Here is a 17,619-nt window from a genome sequence, read left to right as displayed (position 1 = left end):
TTCTCTACGTCTCCAAATCCTGAAATCTGGATTCCTAGTTATTTCATTACTTGATGAATTATCTGAGTAGCTTACATCTTATCGGAGTTTTGGATGTGGTCATACACTTTGTTTTGGACGCAGTTAAACACATGTAAAACCCTTTGAAGATCATCCTCATTTTTTGTCGCGTAAATGAGGCCCAATCGATAAAACGGATACATTTTAGAAAATGGGACTGAGAGCTTTCGTTTCTTGTAATGTTTCAAAAAAATTCAGACTAATCAGCATAGTTTCTTATTATTCAAAGTTGAATAAGTATGAGCACTGAGCAACTGTTTCATACTGTTTGTTTCATACTAAAGCCTCCAATAGCTGACTACCCATAATTATTTAATTTTAAATTTCACATGTATTGATAGCTATGATGTTGAGTCCTTGTTATTTGTTAAATTAGATATTGTTAATCAAAATGAATTTTGAATACACTGACATTTTATTAAACTTAGTTAGTTAGTTAGATATATTAGTTTCCAAAATATATTCGTATAAAATTTTAATACAATGTTGCCAGTAGTTGCGGCAAAATCGTGAAAAATATGTATAATTTTTTTCCTTCAACGCCCTTTATCTTAAATATGAGACTATTTTACTGAGCAAACCTCAAATATTTCTATCTATCCTAGAGGACGAGATCACCTTTTTTTGAAGCACCCTGTAAAGTCTGATGATTTCCAATGAAAATATGAATTTCTATACGTCGTTAAGAAAGAATACTATACTATTCAGAAAAGTTGTGTGAACAAAATTGAATCTGTTGCTGCGTTAAATCTAATGAATCAGTGAAAGCTTTCCGTGTATAAAATAAAATAATAAAAGTTTGCTTGTTATTCAACTAAATCAACTATTATTCTATTCAAATACACACAAATTGTGAAAAATACCATAACGTGGAAAAAATATTCAGTACGGTGAGATTTAAGTGTATTTCCGCTATTCTGATGGGATAGTAAATTGGGTATTTCAAAGTTTATAGAGTTGGCACGGTTTCATTTAATCGTTATTGATTTTACGGTCGTAGGGGATTAGAATCTACCGACATTTATATCCAGAAATGGGAAGTTCGATTGATTTTGTAGGTTTAGTCGATTTATTCATTGACTCTGGGAATAGAATATCTGTCGCCCTAATGTAAAAATAACTTAATCTTAATAAAAATTGATTAAACGTCAAATTTTTCAAAAATATAATTGAAGCGACTATTATTATTTTCTCTTTTTGGTGATTTAACGTTCTTTATAATCTAATAATAGAATACGTCAATTAAGCCTTCTCACTATAAGGAAAACATTATCAATCTCACTTCGTTTTTGAAGGAAAACAAAGCGGAATTTATTTTGTGGAGAGTTTGCTCTTGGAAAAGGCTTCATCGCGTTATAAAGATGACCCAGTTTTCGGGTGAGGATTATTTAGGAGAGAGAGAGCTTTTAACATTTGATCTACGATATGAACAACGCGACACCGTACCTAACTGTACGCGAAATAAATTAGATACGTTAATAAACTGAATAATACAAGCAAACATTAGTCGAATAAATTATTATTATACATACATCTATTCGAGTTGCCGGATGAATTGTTTTACAAAGTATTTTTTATGTTTATTTCTCGGTATCTTACCTCATATAAAAGTCACTGAAACAACTTTTAAGATACGGGAAATGAAAACGTTCAAGAACAAACAAAAATAATTTAGGAACAAAAAAAATGAAACTTTGTGCCGGATCCGCCCAAGCAAAAAAATCTTTTTCCTATTTCCATCGAAGTGGAAAAATATCATTCCATCTCAATAACTTATGCATTTGGTGATTTGCTAAAATGAATATGAAAAATAATATCGAAGTTTCAATTCTTCTAAAAACGAAATAAAATTAGAATGATATCCACAACAAATCAATTTTGGAAAATGTTTTTTATGAATCAATTATATCTTGAGAAAATACATTAGAAATCGATTAATTCATATATAGAAGCTGAATAGATACACTGTTTGGTATTTTTAAACATTTGTTGAAAGCGTAGAAGAAACCGATTTTTTTATTATAGAGATAGTTTTCCTTATTATCCTCAAATAAGATTAGAAGTTATTCCCAAATTCTATAAATCGAATTGAGAATAAATACGAGCAAAACAATTAATATTAATTAGAATGGTTTTTAAAATTAATACGGATTTCAATAGTTTTTAAAAATTCGGTGGGAGCGAATAGGATACTATTTTTGACGTGATTCCAGGAATCTAAAGAATAAATGCAACTGAAACAATTAACAATGAATTTAATAATTAACATGTCGAGATCGCATGGAATACTATTTCTGACATTATACGATGAATCTAATCTAATGAATGACGATTTCAATCATTTTTAAAAATTCGGTGGGAGCGCATGGGATACTATTTTTGACGTCATTCCAGGAATCTAAAAAATAAATGCAACTGAAACAATTAACATTGGATACAATAATTTCTACGAACATATCGAGATCGCATGGAATACTATTTCTGGCATTATACGATGAATCTGGAGAATAAATTCAAGTGGCAGAATTAATACGGATTTCAATAGTTTTTAAAAATTCGGTGGGAGCGCATGGGATACTATTTTTGACGTCATTCCAGGAATCTAAAGAATAAATGCAACTGAAACAATTAACAATGAATTTAATAATTAACATGTCGAGATCGCATGGAATACTATTTCTGACATTATACGATGAATCTAATCTAATGAATGACGATTTCAATCATTTTTAAAAATTCGGTGGGAGCGCATGGGATACTATTTTTGACGTCGTTCCAGGAATCTAAAAAATAAATGCAACTGAAACAATTAACAATGAATTTAATAATTAACATGTCGAGATCGCATGGAATACTATTTCTGACATTATACGATGAATCTAATCTAATGAATGACGATTTCAATCATTTTTAAAAATTCGGTGGGAGCGCATGGGATACTATTTTTGACATCATTCCAAGAATCTAAAAAATAAATGCAACTGAAACAATTTACATTGGATTCAATAATTTCTACAAACATATCGAGATCGCATGGAATACTATTTCTGGCATTATACGATGAATCTGGAGAATAAATTCAAGTGGCAGAATTAATATGGATTTCAATAGTTTTTAAAAATTCGGTGGGAGCGCATGGGATACTATTTTTGACATCATTCCAAGAATCTAAAAAATAAATGCAACTGAAACAATTTACATTGGATTCAATAATTTCTACAAACATATCGAGATCGCATGGAATACTATTTCTGGCATTATACGATGAATCTGGAGAATAAATTCAAGTGGCAGAATTAATATGGATTTCAATAGTTTTTAAAAATTCGGTGGGAGCGCATGGGATACTATTTTTGACGTGATTCCAGGAATCTAAAGAATAAATGCAACTGAAACAATTAACAATGAATTTAATAATTAACATGTCGAGATCGCATGGAAAACTATTTCTGACATTATACGATGAATCTAATCTAATGAATGATGATTTCAATCATTTTTAAAAATTCGGTGGGCGCGCCTGAGATACTATTTTTGCCATCATACTATTTCTGGCATTAGTTGAGGAATGTGAGGAATCTATTTTTACAAATATTGTAAAAATATTACAGTAAATAACAAATTCATAATATTTTCTTGTTAGGAATTTGTTAGAAATGAAGAATGATAGATATTCTGAAGAACTATTTTAATATAAAAAATTATAACATCGATATAAACAACCCTAACATAAACATCCTTTTTGCGATGTCGTATCGAGCACCCATATATTTTATAAAAAAACGAAATCATCATTTTGGTTAGTTCAGAACCAATTAAATTTTTTTTTTAATTTCTTATCTAGATTCGACGCGATACTCACTATAGACATGATAATTTTTAGATTTGTTAATAATGTTATTACAGACTAAATATTTGAATTCAAATTTTTGTGAAAAAATTTTAATCGTAATTTATGCATTCAAACGAGCATGAATTAGTTGAGTAATTGGCAAAACGTCCGTAGTTTAGATTACGAAATTTCAGAAGTAATTTTGTAGACATTTATTTCGTAAATTAATCACCAGGATGCCGGGGATTTCTGAAACCATTACTCCCATAACTGAACGGAAAATTGCAGTTTATCCATTTTAATCAGTAGCGTTACATCAAAAATTCTACCAAACATCAATAAATATATATAACGTCCCAAATATGCAGACATATAATCTTATTCTAAATAATTCCTCTGAGGAAACGGCGTAACTACAATTTAGAATGACTATTTCTTCTTGAAGTTCTGTCTAACCGCTTCAACTAATTACTGGGAAAATAAGAAAAAGATGTAACATGTAGAGGGAAAGAATGAAAAAGAAATTTTTACTTCATGAAATTCACCCCACGTGAAGATACTCTGTTTTTTGAATAAATAAATGAGTGTTTTGCTGTATATAATCCCTGAATAAATATATGTCGGAAAACGTTCCGGGTCTAACTCTACAAAAAAAATTTAATTCGCTTAACGTTTGGGAAATATTTTAGCAAAACAGACACAGAGAGACGGAAACCGCTTTTCATAACCAGAGAGCCGGTAATTTTTTCATTACAGAGCTCTAAGTACGTACCGTGAGAAAAAAAACGAACTCGTTTTAAAGTTGCAATTCTATTTTAATTATGCAACTTCTGTTAACTCCGCTTAACGAATTTAAAATCATAACGAATTTCTTTTCTTTTATTCTGTACATTTGTGCGAAAGCGAGAATTTGTTATCATTTAAGCTTGACGGTGTCCTTTTATTAGAAAAAAATCTTAAAATAATTCATAAAATATATTTAAATAGAAGAAAAACATTTTCAGCTAACAGAAACAGTTAGAAAAGCAAAAGTGAAACTTTTCAAGAAAATAACGTTTCTACAGATATCAGTTTATTGGAAGTATTTATTGGCCCTTAACATTTTCGTTCATTAAAGTGAATTTTGATGTTATCGAAATAAATTGCGAGTTTAATCTGTTCAAAATTTTTAACGATAACCGAATTTCCCTGAAAAAAAACACGCTCGTTTGCTGCGTGTTCAGTCGAAAATATAAAAACTGAGAAGTTGATGGAACTGAAAAAATTAGTACGGAAATTGACATGGTAATTTCCAAACCAACGTTATGAGAAAAAATCGGGAAAATATAGCTCAATGAAAAAGTGGAATATTTCTGACAAGTTCGATTTTTTGGAAATGAATGAACGTCAACTTTATTGATGAAAAACGATATAATGTTTTGAAAATGTATTTTGAAATTGTATATATTTGTATTGTATTGGATTGTAATTCGATGATCATAAAGAAACTTCAATAAAATTACTGATATAACATAAGAAAAATCCGCTCTTCTCATGTATGTATGTATGTATGGATTTGAGGTCTGTTATACACTGCGACCCAAAGGATTTATTGTGTTCCCTTTTCTTGTTATGATACTGGAGAACCCTGTGTTTACAGCTGATTCATCAATCCAACTTCTTTTAAAAAGTCAAGGATATGGAATGGCTTCAGTTATCAGAGATCTTCCATCTCAAGCCCTCCTAGGTGTAGTGCTCTGGAGTTCCCGGAATGCGGGAAAAGATGATATCGATTTGATTCCAATTGGCAAATGATTGTGTATTTTGTTGCATAGTAAAATATTGCACCCTTAACTAAATCTGGAGGTAGGTAAAGGTCGAGCTCCGCGTTCCTAAGTGGATAGTCATGCAACAACCTTTCTGAAGTTGGAGGAACTTAATTTTGCTACTCTGGTTATAGTATCCCAGAAGAAACTTTGCCTGTTTCAGCCTTAGTAGTTTGCTCTTATCTACCTTCTTTTTCAGTGCTTTTTCCATTGTTTTGTGGCTGATATCACAGATGGTTGGTTTAGGTTAGGCAATCTAAACAAGTTTGGATTTTATGATATTGGAGCTTAGAACACGAATGGCTTCTTGACTATCAGACAAAATTATGATCCCGATAGCTCCTCTCTAGATTGAATCGAACACATTTTTTAATTGCATAAATTGCTGCTTGAAAAATCCTTAGCGCGCTGCCAAGACTTCCAGAGTGTTTGGATCTGAGCTCTTACATTCCTTTTCCAGTTCCATCTGCTGTTTTTGATCCATCCATATACCATTTAATAGCTTTTCTGTTGTTCATTATTTAGGAACAGCTTCTCTTTGATAATTCCGTCTCTGAACATTCTAAGTGATGTTGTTTCTGCCGTTTGGCAAGATTTCAACGCCCCAGTTGCACATAAGAAAGCCAGTCTTTGTACCTTTCGGAGATTGTTCCTAGAAGTATTCAAACTAGTTCTAGTACCCCAAACCATTGCCCCATTTGTTATGGTTACAAACCCAATTCCTCCCTGCTGAGTTTCTGCTCACTATCAGGGCTTTTGTGACCTTGATAGTTATCTCTTTTTCATGTTTGTTTATTGTCTATTGTGAGTCCCAGATATTTCTCCTCTGTTTTCCACTCGATTACACTTGCCCGTCTAGCTTGATGGGAACACCTTCTCATATGATTTGAGAATCCGCGAATCAACTTCAACTAATGGAGTTCATAAAAGTAGCTAAAAAAACTAAAGTTACTGTATATTTATCTAGGTATATAAGATATTGATTCGATTATTGTCAAAACCTGATATTATAATAAAATATTCATGATTTCGATATAACAACAACCATTTTAAGGATTATTGAATAAATAACGACGGTTTATATTAATCCTTTGTGCTGTACTAGTTATGGAGATTATGGAGATGACGACATTAGTAATTTTCGAATTCCACGTCAATTGGTTTGGTACTATTGTCCATATTTCAAAAAAAAAACTCCACAATTATGATTTTCAACTAATTTTTATACGCTTTACAGAAAAATTCTACATGTGAAACTTCAATTTCAGTTCTTTTTTTATGTTATTCGCCCTAATGATTTCCTTTTAATAACAATAGCTGGGTAATAGACCACTAATTGAAAGCTGCAGTGTAGAAAACATCACAATTATTGCTAAATTCGTAACAAAGCTTTTACGATACGGGCATTATTGTGTCTATATTCCGGACCACGAAGCAAATAAAAATGATTTTATCGTGTAACGGTTTGCAACGAACGTGGAGTATTGTAGCACTCAAATTTCAAATACAATATTTCTGATACAAAGTAATTCATTTAAAAACTGCTCTGTATACTCGGAATGAAATTATAACTGTACCCAATTTGCATGTTCCGATCATATAAATGATTTGTATATTCTAGTAACATTGATAACAAACCGTATGTGAATAGGCTCACGCAAGCTAAGCCCCTGTTCTCGATTTCTAATCAAGAGATCTGTTTTGGATGTACAAAAGCGCCCTCTAGAGAATCAAGCCGAGTTAAATGACAAAAGGGCCTTGACTGTGTCGAATTGTAGAGAAGGGACAAGGATTGTCTTGTCTTTGTGTTATTAATAATTACTGTTTCGGATCGTACGTTTCCCGAAATTGTAGAATTGTTTGCTTCGGACCGAGTCTATTATATGATTCCATTTGATTTATGGAATAGTATTTATAACGAGAATAAGCCGACGTATTAACGACAACCGTGAGAAAGATTTATACTCGAAGATAAAGAGGAAATTTTGATACAACCACGTTCAATTTATACATTTATTTCGAATTCTCTTGCAACTTACACTATAATATTCACGTTATTTTTTAGGTTATAATATATTCTTCAGAAAGCAAAATCGGAATGTCTTGTTTGAATAAATAGTTCTACATAATGTTGCATCAGGTATATATCTAATTCTCAAAAAATTTTATTGCGAACTAAATTCAATATATGTTTCTATCTTCCATATATTGCATGAAAATATTCCTTTCTATATTCATGCAATAAACGCAACTTTATTGAACTATATTTACAGGAAAAGTGAATCTTTATTGCTCTAGTGCAATAAATATTTGAGGCCGCTTGACATAGTACAAGAAAGTCAAAGTATTCCATAGATTAATATTTCACGTCGTTTGACATTATGTCAGTCTCTTACCACTAGATTACAGCTGCACCTACCAAAAATTCCATAAGTAAATTAGAGTACAGAGGCTTGTGATCAAGACAAACATTTAAATGAGCGAAATATTTAGTCCTTTAATATCGAAATACGTTTCAAACATACGCGATCACAAACACTATGATTTGATTAATGCAACTCTGCAGTTCTAGAAAGTAATTTTGACAACTGAACAAAGTTCAAAAATGAGTTATATTATTAGAAAATAGATGATAGTTATGAAGAAAAATTTATTGGGATCCCATCAGAAGTTAGTGAAATAGGTAGCAAATACAGCGTCATTAAACTTATCATAAACTAAATCATAAAAATTATATGATATTCGTTATAATCGTTTAAAGAGTGATGCTTCGATAGAAAAATTGTGAATCTCACAAAAAATGTGTTTCTTGTATATTTTTCATATTATTATTAAAAATAGCATAAACTAATGGCATTTATGAAGCAGAACTCTGCAGGATTTCGGTCACAACAGTCAAAAGTATTTACTAGGGGACACATTTATTAATTTCTAAAATAAGCTCCGAAATCCCAGTATTTGATGAAAAATGTAAGTCAGTAATTATTGTTGAGCCTTTGTAAGACAATTTAAAATCACTTATTATTGGTCGCTGCAATATTTTGCATAGCAGGGGCATGTCGTAGAGATGACCTCCAAAAAATTGAGAATGGAAGACATTCAACAAGTAGGTTCAATATTAATTGTAAAAGTGACACGTTCAAAAACTGATAAGAAGAATTAAATTTTATAGATATATGCCGTAAATACACGAAATTACGTCTCAGTTATATTCCAAATAAAATTACCGAAATGAAAAATGAACTTTCCAAGCTATTGGTATAAACACGTTTGCTAAAATTCCGTATGAAATTGCAGAATTTGGAGAATCCTGAGCTATACACAGGTCACTGCTTCAGGAGATCATCCGCAACACTCCTTGTAGATTCTAGAGCAGATATACTAGAGCTGAAACGATACGGTGGATGGAAATCGCCGACAGTAGAGCAATGACTTTGCAAATAAACTCGAAGTTGAAAAGAAAATATTTCAAGCTGAAGAAAATGACAATGTACAGATATCAAGTACTAGTACATTTAGAGAAGTCACAAAACAAGAAGTAGAATTAAAAATAATTCACTAAGAAATATTAACATAGAAAATTACAAAAATTGTACATTTACTTCCAATATACATATAATGTATGAGTTAAATTTTTTCGAATTACTAGTTCCTAACTTTCTAAATGTTAACCAATAGTATTAATCAATTATTAAATATTTTGCTCTTATTACTCACTTTTTACTTTTCTACACCTAAATAAAACATTTGTTTTTCATGAATGTAGAAAAAATATTGTATGCAAGTCGTGCAAAAAGTGTTTATTGCATTCGACGTGTTGTCAAATTCGGTCTAATGGCCTTGTTAGACGAATTCACGTCGCGTACAATAAACATTTGTTGTATAAATAACTATTATCAAACGAGAGCGACTCCAAGCAGCAGCAATCATTTTATTTTACATTCCTGCTTTTGTGCCTGGTGTCACTGAAATAAACGCAAATGTCTAAAAAATATTTTAATAGAAAAACTTGAAAGACATTGTACTGAATATATAAATACAATGTCCCAGAAAAAAAATTTATTTTTCTCAGAACTGTTTAAATCAGAACTGAACACTTTGATACTTCTGTAATAAATTTTCACTAAAAAATGTGGAATTTCTTCTTCATTCACATATTTGAAAATAAATACAGTAAGTTTTATGGAATGCCTCAATTATCTCGGAAAGAGCTCATACGATTTTTATAAATTCTTGTGTACATGGATCTTGTAATACGGCCGGTATTATGGTGGTATTAACATTGTTGTCAGATTTTTCCTTTGTCCGGAAAAATTTATAAAAATCGTACAAGCCGTTTCCGAGATAATTGAGGCGCTCAATACATAAAACTCACTCTGTATTATAAATGGTGATTTAGAACCATTTTCTTCACTGACTTATTGTAGGAACAGTTTTAAAAAAATTTTTTTCCATATCTACCACCTCAAAACATCACTGATTTGCCCTTGATAGGAAAAAGCTCTAATTTCTTCTTAGTTCTATATTTGAAAGGGAAATTGATTTAAATCCTTCATCGCATTGTATAAACTTTGAAATCCAGTAGGTTCCCATGACGTTCGACTAAATCCCGATTTAGCTTCTTGGGTTCCCCTACTATAAATTACTCAAAAGTAGCAAGAAATTATGTGGATTATTCGGATTATGGATAACCATTATGGCTAATCCCTTGGTATAATATTTATAATCGTTATTAAGCTCTTATTAAAATAAATATATATATTGCTGTAGTGAGAATGTATGGAGGTTAACTCAAAATTATAAAATTTTATTGAATTCACAGTATTCAGGGAGAAAAAAAGGTATGGGGAATGCTAAGAAGAAGAAGAAGAAGACATCGAATAGTAGAATAAACACAGACACAACAGATTGACGAGTCCCATTGGAAAACCTATTTCGAACAACTGTACGCAGAGGAGGGAAACAAAGAAAACAATGAAGAAGATGAAGAAAACAATGAACCCCTCAAGATATTCGAAGAATTAACGATAGAACACGCAAAAAAAGATCAACAGGAAAGCACCTGGATTAGATAACATACTAAATGAGTTATTGAAATACGGAGGACAACAACTAATGATAGAACTTACAAAGCTTTTCAACAGAATATTATCAACCAAAGAAGTTCCTAACAAATGGAAGAAGAGCATAACCATTCCTATACTCAAGAAAGAGGACAGTAAATCTCCAGAAAACTATAGAGATATAACCCTTCTAAACACAACCATGAAGCTTTTCACAAAAATCATTGAAACATGTAAACACATCGGAGGAACAACAAGATTTCAGGAGAAATCGATCAACCATAGATGCCATCTTCACAATCAAACAAATAGTTGAAGAAGCTATAGAATACGGCAAGCCCACGTATATGTTCTTCATAGATCTCACAAAAGCATTCGACAGTGTAAGGCTGAGAGACGTAGTAGACAAACTAAAAAGAAATACGTTCCGAAAACCATAATAGACATCATAAAACATTTGAACTATAACACATCCACTCACATATTAGTTAACCAAAACCTGACAGAGGAAATATAAACACCAACGGATATCTGACAGGGAGATTCCATAAGCCCGCAACTGTTCAACTTGAAAATGAACGAAATAATAAATGATGTCAAGAATCTGTTATGCCGATGACGCTGTAATTGTGGCAGAGAACGAAGCCGATTTACAACAGCTTCTATATTCATTTTACGTAAAGGTTAAAACCTTTAACATGCAAGTATCCACCGCAAAAACTAAAACCCTTGTCATCTCTAGCCAAAAAGGTGCAAACTCGAAATATAAAATAAAACCATAGAACAGGCAGTAGAACCGAACATAATAAATGAAATAAAAGGACAATCAAACAAAGCGAGCCGCACTCCGGGACATTATCTGAAATAATACCAGCATGAGAAAAAGAGCAAAAGTTCAAATATACAAAACCTGCGTTAGACCCATACTGAAATATGCTATAGAAACAAGAGTAGACAACAAAAGAACTAAAAACATCATTCGAACAACAGAAATGAAAATATTCAGAAACATATGCGGATACACACTAAGAGACAGAAAAAGAGAAACACAGACATAAGAAACGATTGTGAAGTGGAAGACATAGTCAGATGGGGACGTAAACGTAGAAGAGCTTGGATCGAACACGTGGACAGGATGACCAGATAAAGAATAGGAAACATCGCACGAGACGGTAAACCAGGGATACGACGACCTTTAGGAAGACCTCCAAAAATATGTATGGTTTCATGCACATCAACATCTCAAGGATGATAAGTTGGGAACTACAGGCATAAGGCCTACAATACGTTGAAGAAGAAGAAGAAGAAGAAGAAGAAGAAGAAGGGAGTTGATTCGAAAAATTAGAGAGTGAGTAGATGACATAGAAAAATCCTCATACGACCCCTCGTTTCTCTTAAAGGGACAACCTGTATAATTCAGAGATAGCAAAGATGAATTTTCCAACAAAAAGGTTCTCATTGTTTACCTCGATAAAATTTATGGTTTAGGAGATATGTAGATTTTTATATCGTTGTACAAACCAAATTATCATAAATTATAATTATCGAGAAAGTGTATGTCGTGGATGTTGAGGATTATCCAGCAAAACTGGCCTACTTTCGTTGATTTATAGATGAACAACTAGTTGATAATACATTTGTTGGGAAAATTCTCACTCGAATTTTTTTCATCAATTCCTAGAACACCTGGTACTTCGACTAGAAATCAAAGGAGAAATGCATTGTGAAAAATTTTAACTAGATTATATTGAAAGCTATGTATGTTTAGATGATGTTTGAGAAGATTTTTGACAATTCGTATGGGAATTTTTTCATGCCACAGCATTATTTTCATGTCTTCTACACACAATTTTTTTGCGTCAAATCCCGGAATACACTGTAGAATTGATCACAGAATCAATAAGCACATACCAGCCAATTTTGTATATCTATCTTGATAGTTGATTACTTAGATATTGCAAGCAATCAAGTAAATTATTAGGAAATGTATAGTTTTATTTGGATGCAAATCAACGGATTTAATCTGATACATTCTCTAGAATCTAATCGCGATTGCTCATTTAAATTATCATTAAATATGGATATATCTTCTAAGTGGTTTTCAATTATTCCCAGCCCAAACATTTACTGTACAACTTTGTTGAATTATACCGTGTGGATTAACATCTCTACAAGATGTTAGACCACCAAATGTAAATTATGTATATGCACAATTCTCATTAATATAACTTTTTTTAATTAGAATGCGTGTTTTTCTTATAATTAAATATTCATATATTAGATTATAAAAAAAAGTTAAAATATTAATTAATCAAACTTAAAGCAAGTTAAAGAAGGTCGAAATCCATTTCTGTTTCGAATGGGTCAGGGTAAATCCTCTGAGTTTAATCTAATCTAACGTGTTTTAATGGAAAAAATATAATTTTAATATAATAATTTTTTTCAGATTGTCTTCAATATGCTGCCAAACGAGAAAATCTTAAATTCTACAAATAAACATTTCATTTCCACGAATTCAATCGTCTTCTACGATGGATGTGGAGTATGAAAATTATTATCCGTCGTAGACGAATTAAGCTAAATGGAGGATTATCCTTAGATTAGTCATGGAAAAAGATACGGGTCACTTTTGTTACGACCCTTATCCTACGGTATCGAAACAAAATACGAATTCTCTAAAACTGGATGTTAATAAGAAGAAAAAAGAAGAAAAATCGTGTTGCTGCTTCGGAAAGAAAGCGAAAAAGAGAAGTAAGACGTTTCTAGCCGGATTAGCCACTAATATTGGTGAGTAATTTTTTTCATTATACTCCTAGCTATTCGAAATCGGTTTAAGCGGCTCCAAAGGTTTTAGACTATACTCTCCGCATTTTAAGAAGTTGGATGGAAATATATTAAACTTGATATAAACACAATGTTTTAAATTGATGAAGGATTTTATTCAAAAAGTAGCATGTCTGTACGATACAAAAAAAAGTGAAACAGCAGCTACAGCTCTCAACTTCTAAGTATTTAACTTTTAACAGTGAATGAAGTTTTATAAAGATGAATGTGTCTTTTGGAAGTTTCATAATTTCACTCAATGTCGATGATTTTCTGCTACGTTTAAGAGAAATGCGACTTTAATGTTTCTTTATATATATTTTGTCGAAAAACTTTTATACGGTTATAAACGATCTCAAGGTTGATATAAGTACGAGGATGGTCCCAAAAGAGCCTGGTCCAACAAAGAAAACACAAAAATTTTAGAAAAATATTTATTCATTTTAGCTCCATACACTTCTCCCAGCTCCTCAAAATAGCCATTTGGATAATCGATCCATTTTTTCAAATCTGGGAACAGAAAATAATTCGAGAATGCCGAATTCATCAAATAGGATGAATGAGGTAGTAATTGAAACTTTAATTCATTAATTTTGGCCGTTACAATCACGGATGTGTAAGCTGGTGCATAGTCTCGATAAAACAACACTTTCTTCTTGATTTCTTTGCTCAAACGTTGCAATAAGTTAGAATAATACTCGCCGTTGATATTTTTTCCTTTTTTCAATTGAAATTATCCGACGCGAATCCCAAAATTCCAAAAAACCGACTCCATCACCTTGCCTGCAAATGCCTTCTTTGGAGTCGGCTCTCCCTTTTCATATTATTGTTATATAAATCGTCACTCCATTTAGTCGACCAGTGTGATGCTGGTCTTCGCAGTTCGTACAGCCTCGTTTAAATTCAGCTACCCAATATTTTACTGTTAATAACGAAGGAGCAGCCCCATCCAGAGTAGAATCTATTTCGTCTCTTATATTGGTATCTTTCAAATAAAAATTTTGTATCCCATGTTTACAAATTCACTGAAAACGTTCACTATTGATGGCTACCAAACAAATACTAAACAACGTGGTGCACTTTCTAATACAGTGATATTTTTCAAGCAACTCCCGCCATCTCTAGGTCAAGCCAGGTACTTCTAGGACCAACCTTGGCTGAATTTGCCTATGCAACTAAATCCCTAAATATTGCTTCACAACCTTTAAAAACATATAATATTATTTCAATCAAGTGGTTTTCGAGATTCTCTCGACCTCCAAAATCTATATTATTTTCTATTTCAGGTATATGTTTACTACTTTTTGGTTACACTTTAATAGGCTCGGTTATATTCCTTTCTATCGAAGGAGGTAGCAATTACCAACATCAAATATTAGCGACAACATCATTATCAACAAATATCGATACTACTAATAAAAAATCCAATCATAGTGCAGAACTCAAAGCTAAAGCAGACGAAGCAAGAGCTAGAACTGTAGAAAGTATTTGGGATATAACTGTCAGTTTGAATATATTATACAGGTGAGCTATTTAAGTGTTTGAACATTATGAATCAATATTTTTATTCATTTTGATAACTCAACATTTAAATACGTAGAATATTAACCCACCAGCGGGCGGGCTCAAATTTGACACACCACAGGCGCGTGGCGTACAAAGAACGTCACTGCAGAATTTTTTCTTTTCTATAATAATTTCTATAAATAAATATAAATATATAAATAAAATTTCTTCACATCTTTGCACTTTTATGCTTAAAGGAGAGTTCAGAAAGAAAAATATGAATTTTCAGAGTCTTGGATATTTTGTATTAAAATAGTGGCGAAAAAAAAGGCTATTAAAATTGCACAATTTATTCCAATTACAAATAAAAGGTATGAAAAATCATTTTGCCAATTTAATTTGAGTGTTAAATCTTGAAATTCATGAAAATAAATAAAATTTTACAATAAATATAAGGTTATGTTTTAACACATAATATCCAAGAATTGTCAAATTAAAACAAAGACAAAAGTTGAAATGAGAAAAACCTCAATAAGTTAATTATTTTCTATAAAGTATTGGCATTTAATGTTTTAATAAATTTAAGAAACATCTTCAGAATATTCTAAGCATACAATTGTTTTGATTGAATGAAATTTACAACAAAACTGTTTATATTTGTGACATGTCATCGTGGTTGATACATTTTTTTCCTTCCGCAAGGAGCGCATCCTCCTTTAGATTTTTTTTTCTGGAGGTTCACCGGAATTCCCTTCGTCAATGATTTTTTCTCGGTACTTCTCCAAAAATACTCGGATGGCAAGCAGCAGCGTACAAATTCGAGCTCTTTCGAACAGATGTGGCTTCATGAGATCATAGGCCAGTGATTTTAGAAATAAACGTCTTTCTATTTTTCATCGATGCTTACTTGGTACAAGGCGTGTGCGTTTATCCCGCCACATTCATGAATGAAAAAAATAGGGTCAAAGGCCATGTCCTGTTTATTCTGGAAAAAGAAGGACTACATATCTGATTAACAGTGTCTAAGCCCCCTTTGGTCACATTATAATAGAGTATCATTTCAAGCTTATGACTCTTTTCTTCGGTTTTTATATCATCATCCATACTTGATATAACAAAAACGCTTTTGATTTTTTAAAGACATGGGACATGAAGGTCAAATTCTTTTGAAATTCGGCCATAGTGGATAATACTACTTTATTCTTGATAGGCAGAAATTCAACTGGAATTTCCTTTTTTTTGTTTTGTTTTCAAAGTTCCTAGACAAGTAATTTTTTTCAAATAGCGATTGGACTAGAGGTATACTGCCATACCAATTGTCCATCGTTAAGTTTCTGCCACTTTCCCAAATTGGGGAAGATGTCATGAGGCTTGTTCCTTATTTGATATGGTCCTTCTGGTTGTTCAACACAATAAACTTCGAAATTGTGGGTGTAGAATATTTTTGTGTCACACATAGCATAGACTTTGATCCCGTATTTACCGGGTTTATTTGGAATATATTGATTGAAAGAACAAGCCCCCTAAATGCCTCTAATTTCTCATCTATTGTAACAAATTCTCCTGGAGAATAACTTTTCAAACATTTTTCCTACATTTTTCTTTGACCGACCGAATTTGAGCAAGCTTATCGGTGGCTTATCGATTTTGCCTTGTACCTCTATGCTTGTATCTTAATACCTCCTGTGAGAATTTCACTATAGAATGTATCAAATTAAATCCGTTGAGTTGAATCCAAATAAAACTATACATTTCCTAATAATTTACTTGATTGCTTGCAATATCTAAGTAATCAACTATCAAGATAGATATACAAAATTGGCTGGTATGTGCTTATTGATTCTGTGATCTATTATACAGTGTATTCCGGGATTTGACGCAAAAAAATTGTGAGTAGAAGACTTGAAAATAATGCTGTGGCATAAAAAAACTCCCATACGAAGTATCAAAAATCTTCTCAAACATCATCTAAACAAACATCACTTTCGATATAATCTAGTGAAAATTTTTCACAATTCATTTCTCCTTTGATTTCTAGTCGAAGTACCAGGTGTTCTAGGAATTGATGAAAAAAATTCGAGTGAGAATTTTCCCAACAAATGTATTATCAACTAGTTGTTCATCTATAAATCAACGAAAGTAGGCCAGTCTTGCTGGATAATCCTCAACATCCAGAACATGACGATAATTACAATTTATGATCATTTTCTTTAGAATATCTCTGTATGGGGAACAGTTTTCTTGGCATGTACAAGAGTTAAACAAATAGTACCATTTTGTTGAAAAATCCATTGAAACATTCATCTTCGCTAGTTTTAGATAGGATTATTTTTACGGAATGTATTCACTCCCGATTTTTTTTGTATCAAATCCCGGAACATAAAAAAATCAACTCCTAATTTTTAACAGATTTTTTCACGATTCCTTTTTTTTGTTTTCCTATAAAATCTAGGGATTCTTAACCATAGGACATAAGCCCTGGCCTTCAAATAGTAGTGAAGAATCATTTATACATTCAAACACGTAAATA

General features: G+C 31.9%; 1 protein-coding gene across 2 annotated transcripts in view; it reads left to right on the top strand.

Moving 5' to 3' along the window:
• Positions 1-17,619, top strand: part of LOC130901862 (potassium channel subfamily K member 18) — a 228,418-nt gene that overhangs the window by 172,748 nt on the left and 38,051 nt on the right. For both annotated transcript variants that reach the window (XM_057813500.1, XM_057813499.1), the window contains exons 2-3: positions 13,207-13,547; positions 14,870-15,107. In XM_057813500.1, coding sequence (XP_057669483.1) covers positions 13,367-13,547; positions 14,870-15,107 — 419 coding nt within the window. In that variant the 5' untranslated portion in view covers positions 13,207-13,366. The remainder of the gene's footprint in view (positions 1-13,206; positions 13,548-14,869; positions 15,108-17,619) is intronic.

Source organism: Diorhabda carinulata, chromosome X (assembly GCF_026250575.1).
Source record: "Diorhabda carinulata isolate Delta chromosome X, icDioCari1.1, whole genome shotgun sequence".
Classification (NCBI taxonomy): domain Eukaryota; kingdom Metazoa; phylum Arthropoda; class Insecta; order Coleoptera; family Chrysomelidae; genus Diorhabda; species Diorhabda carinulata.
This window is presented reverse-complemented; position numbering and strand designations above follow the sequence as displayed.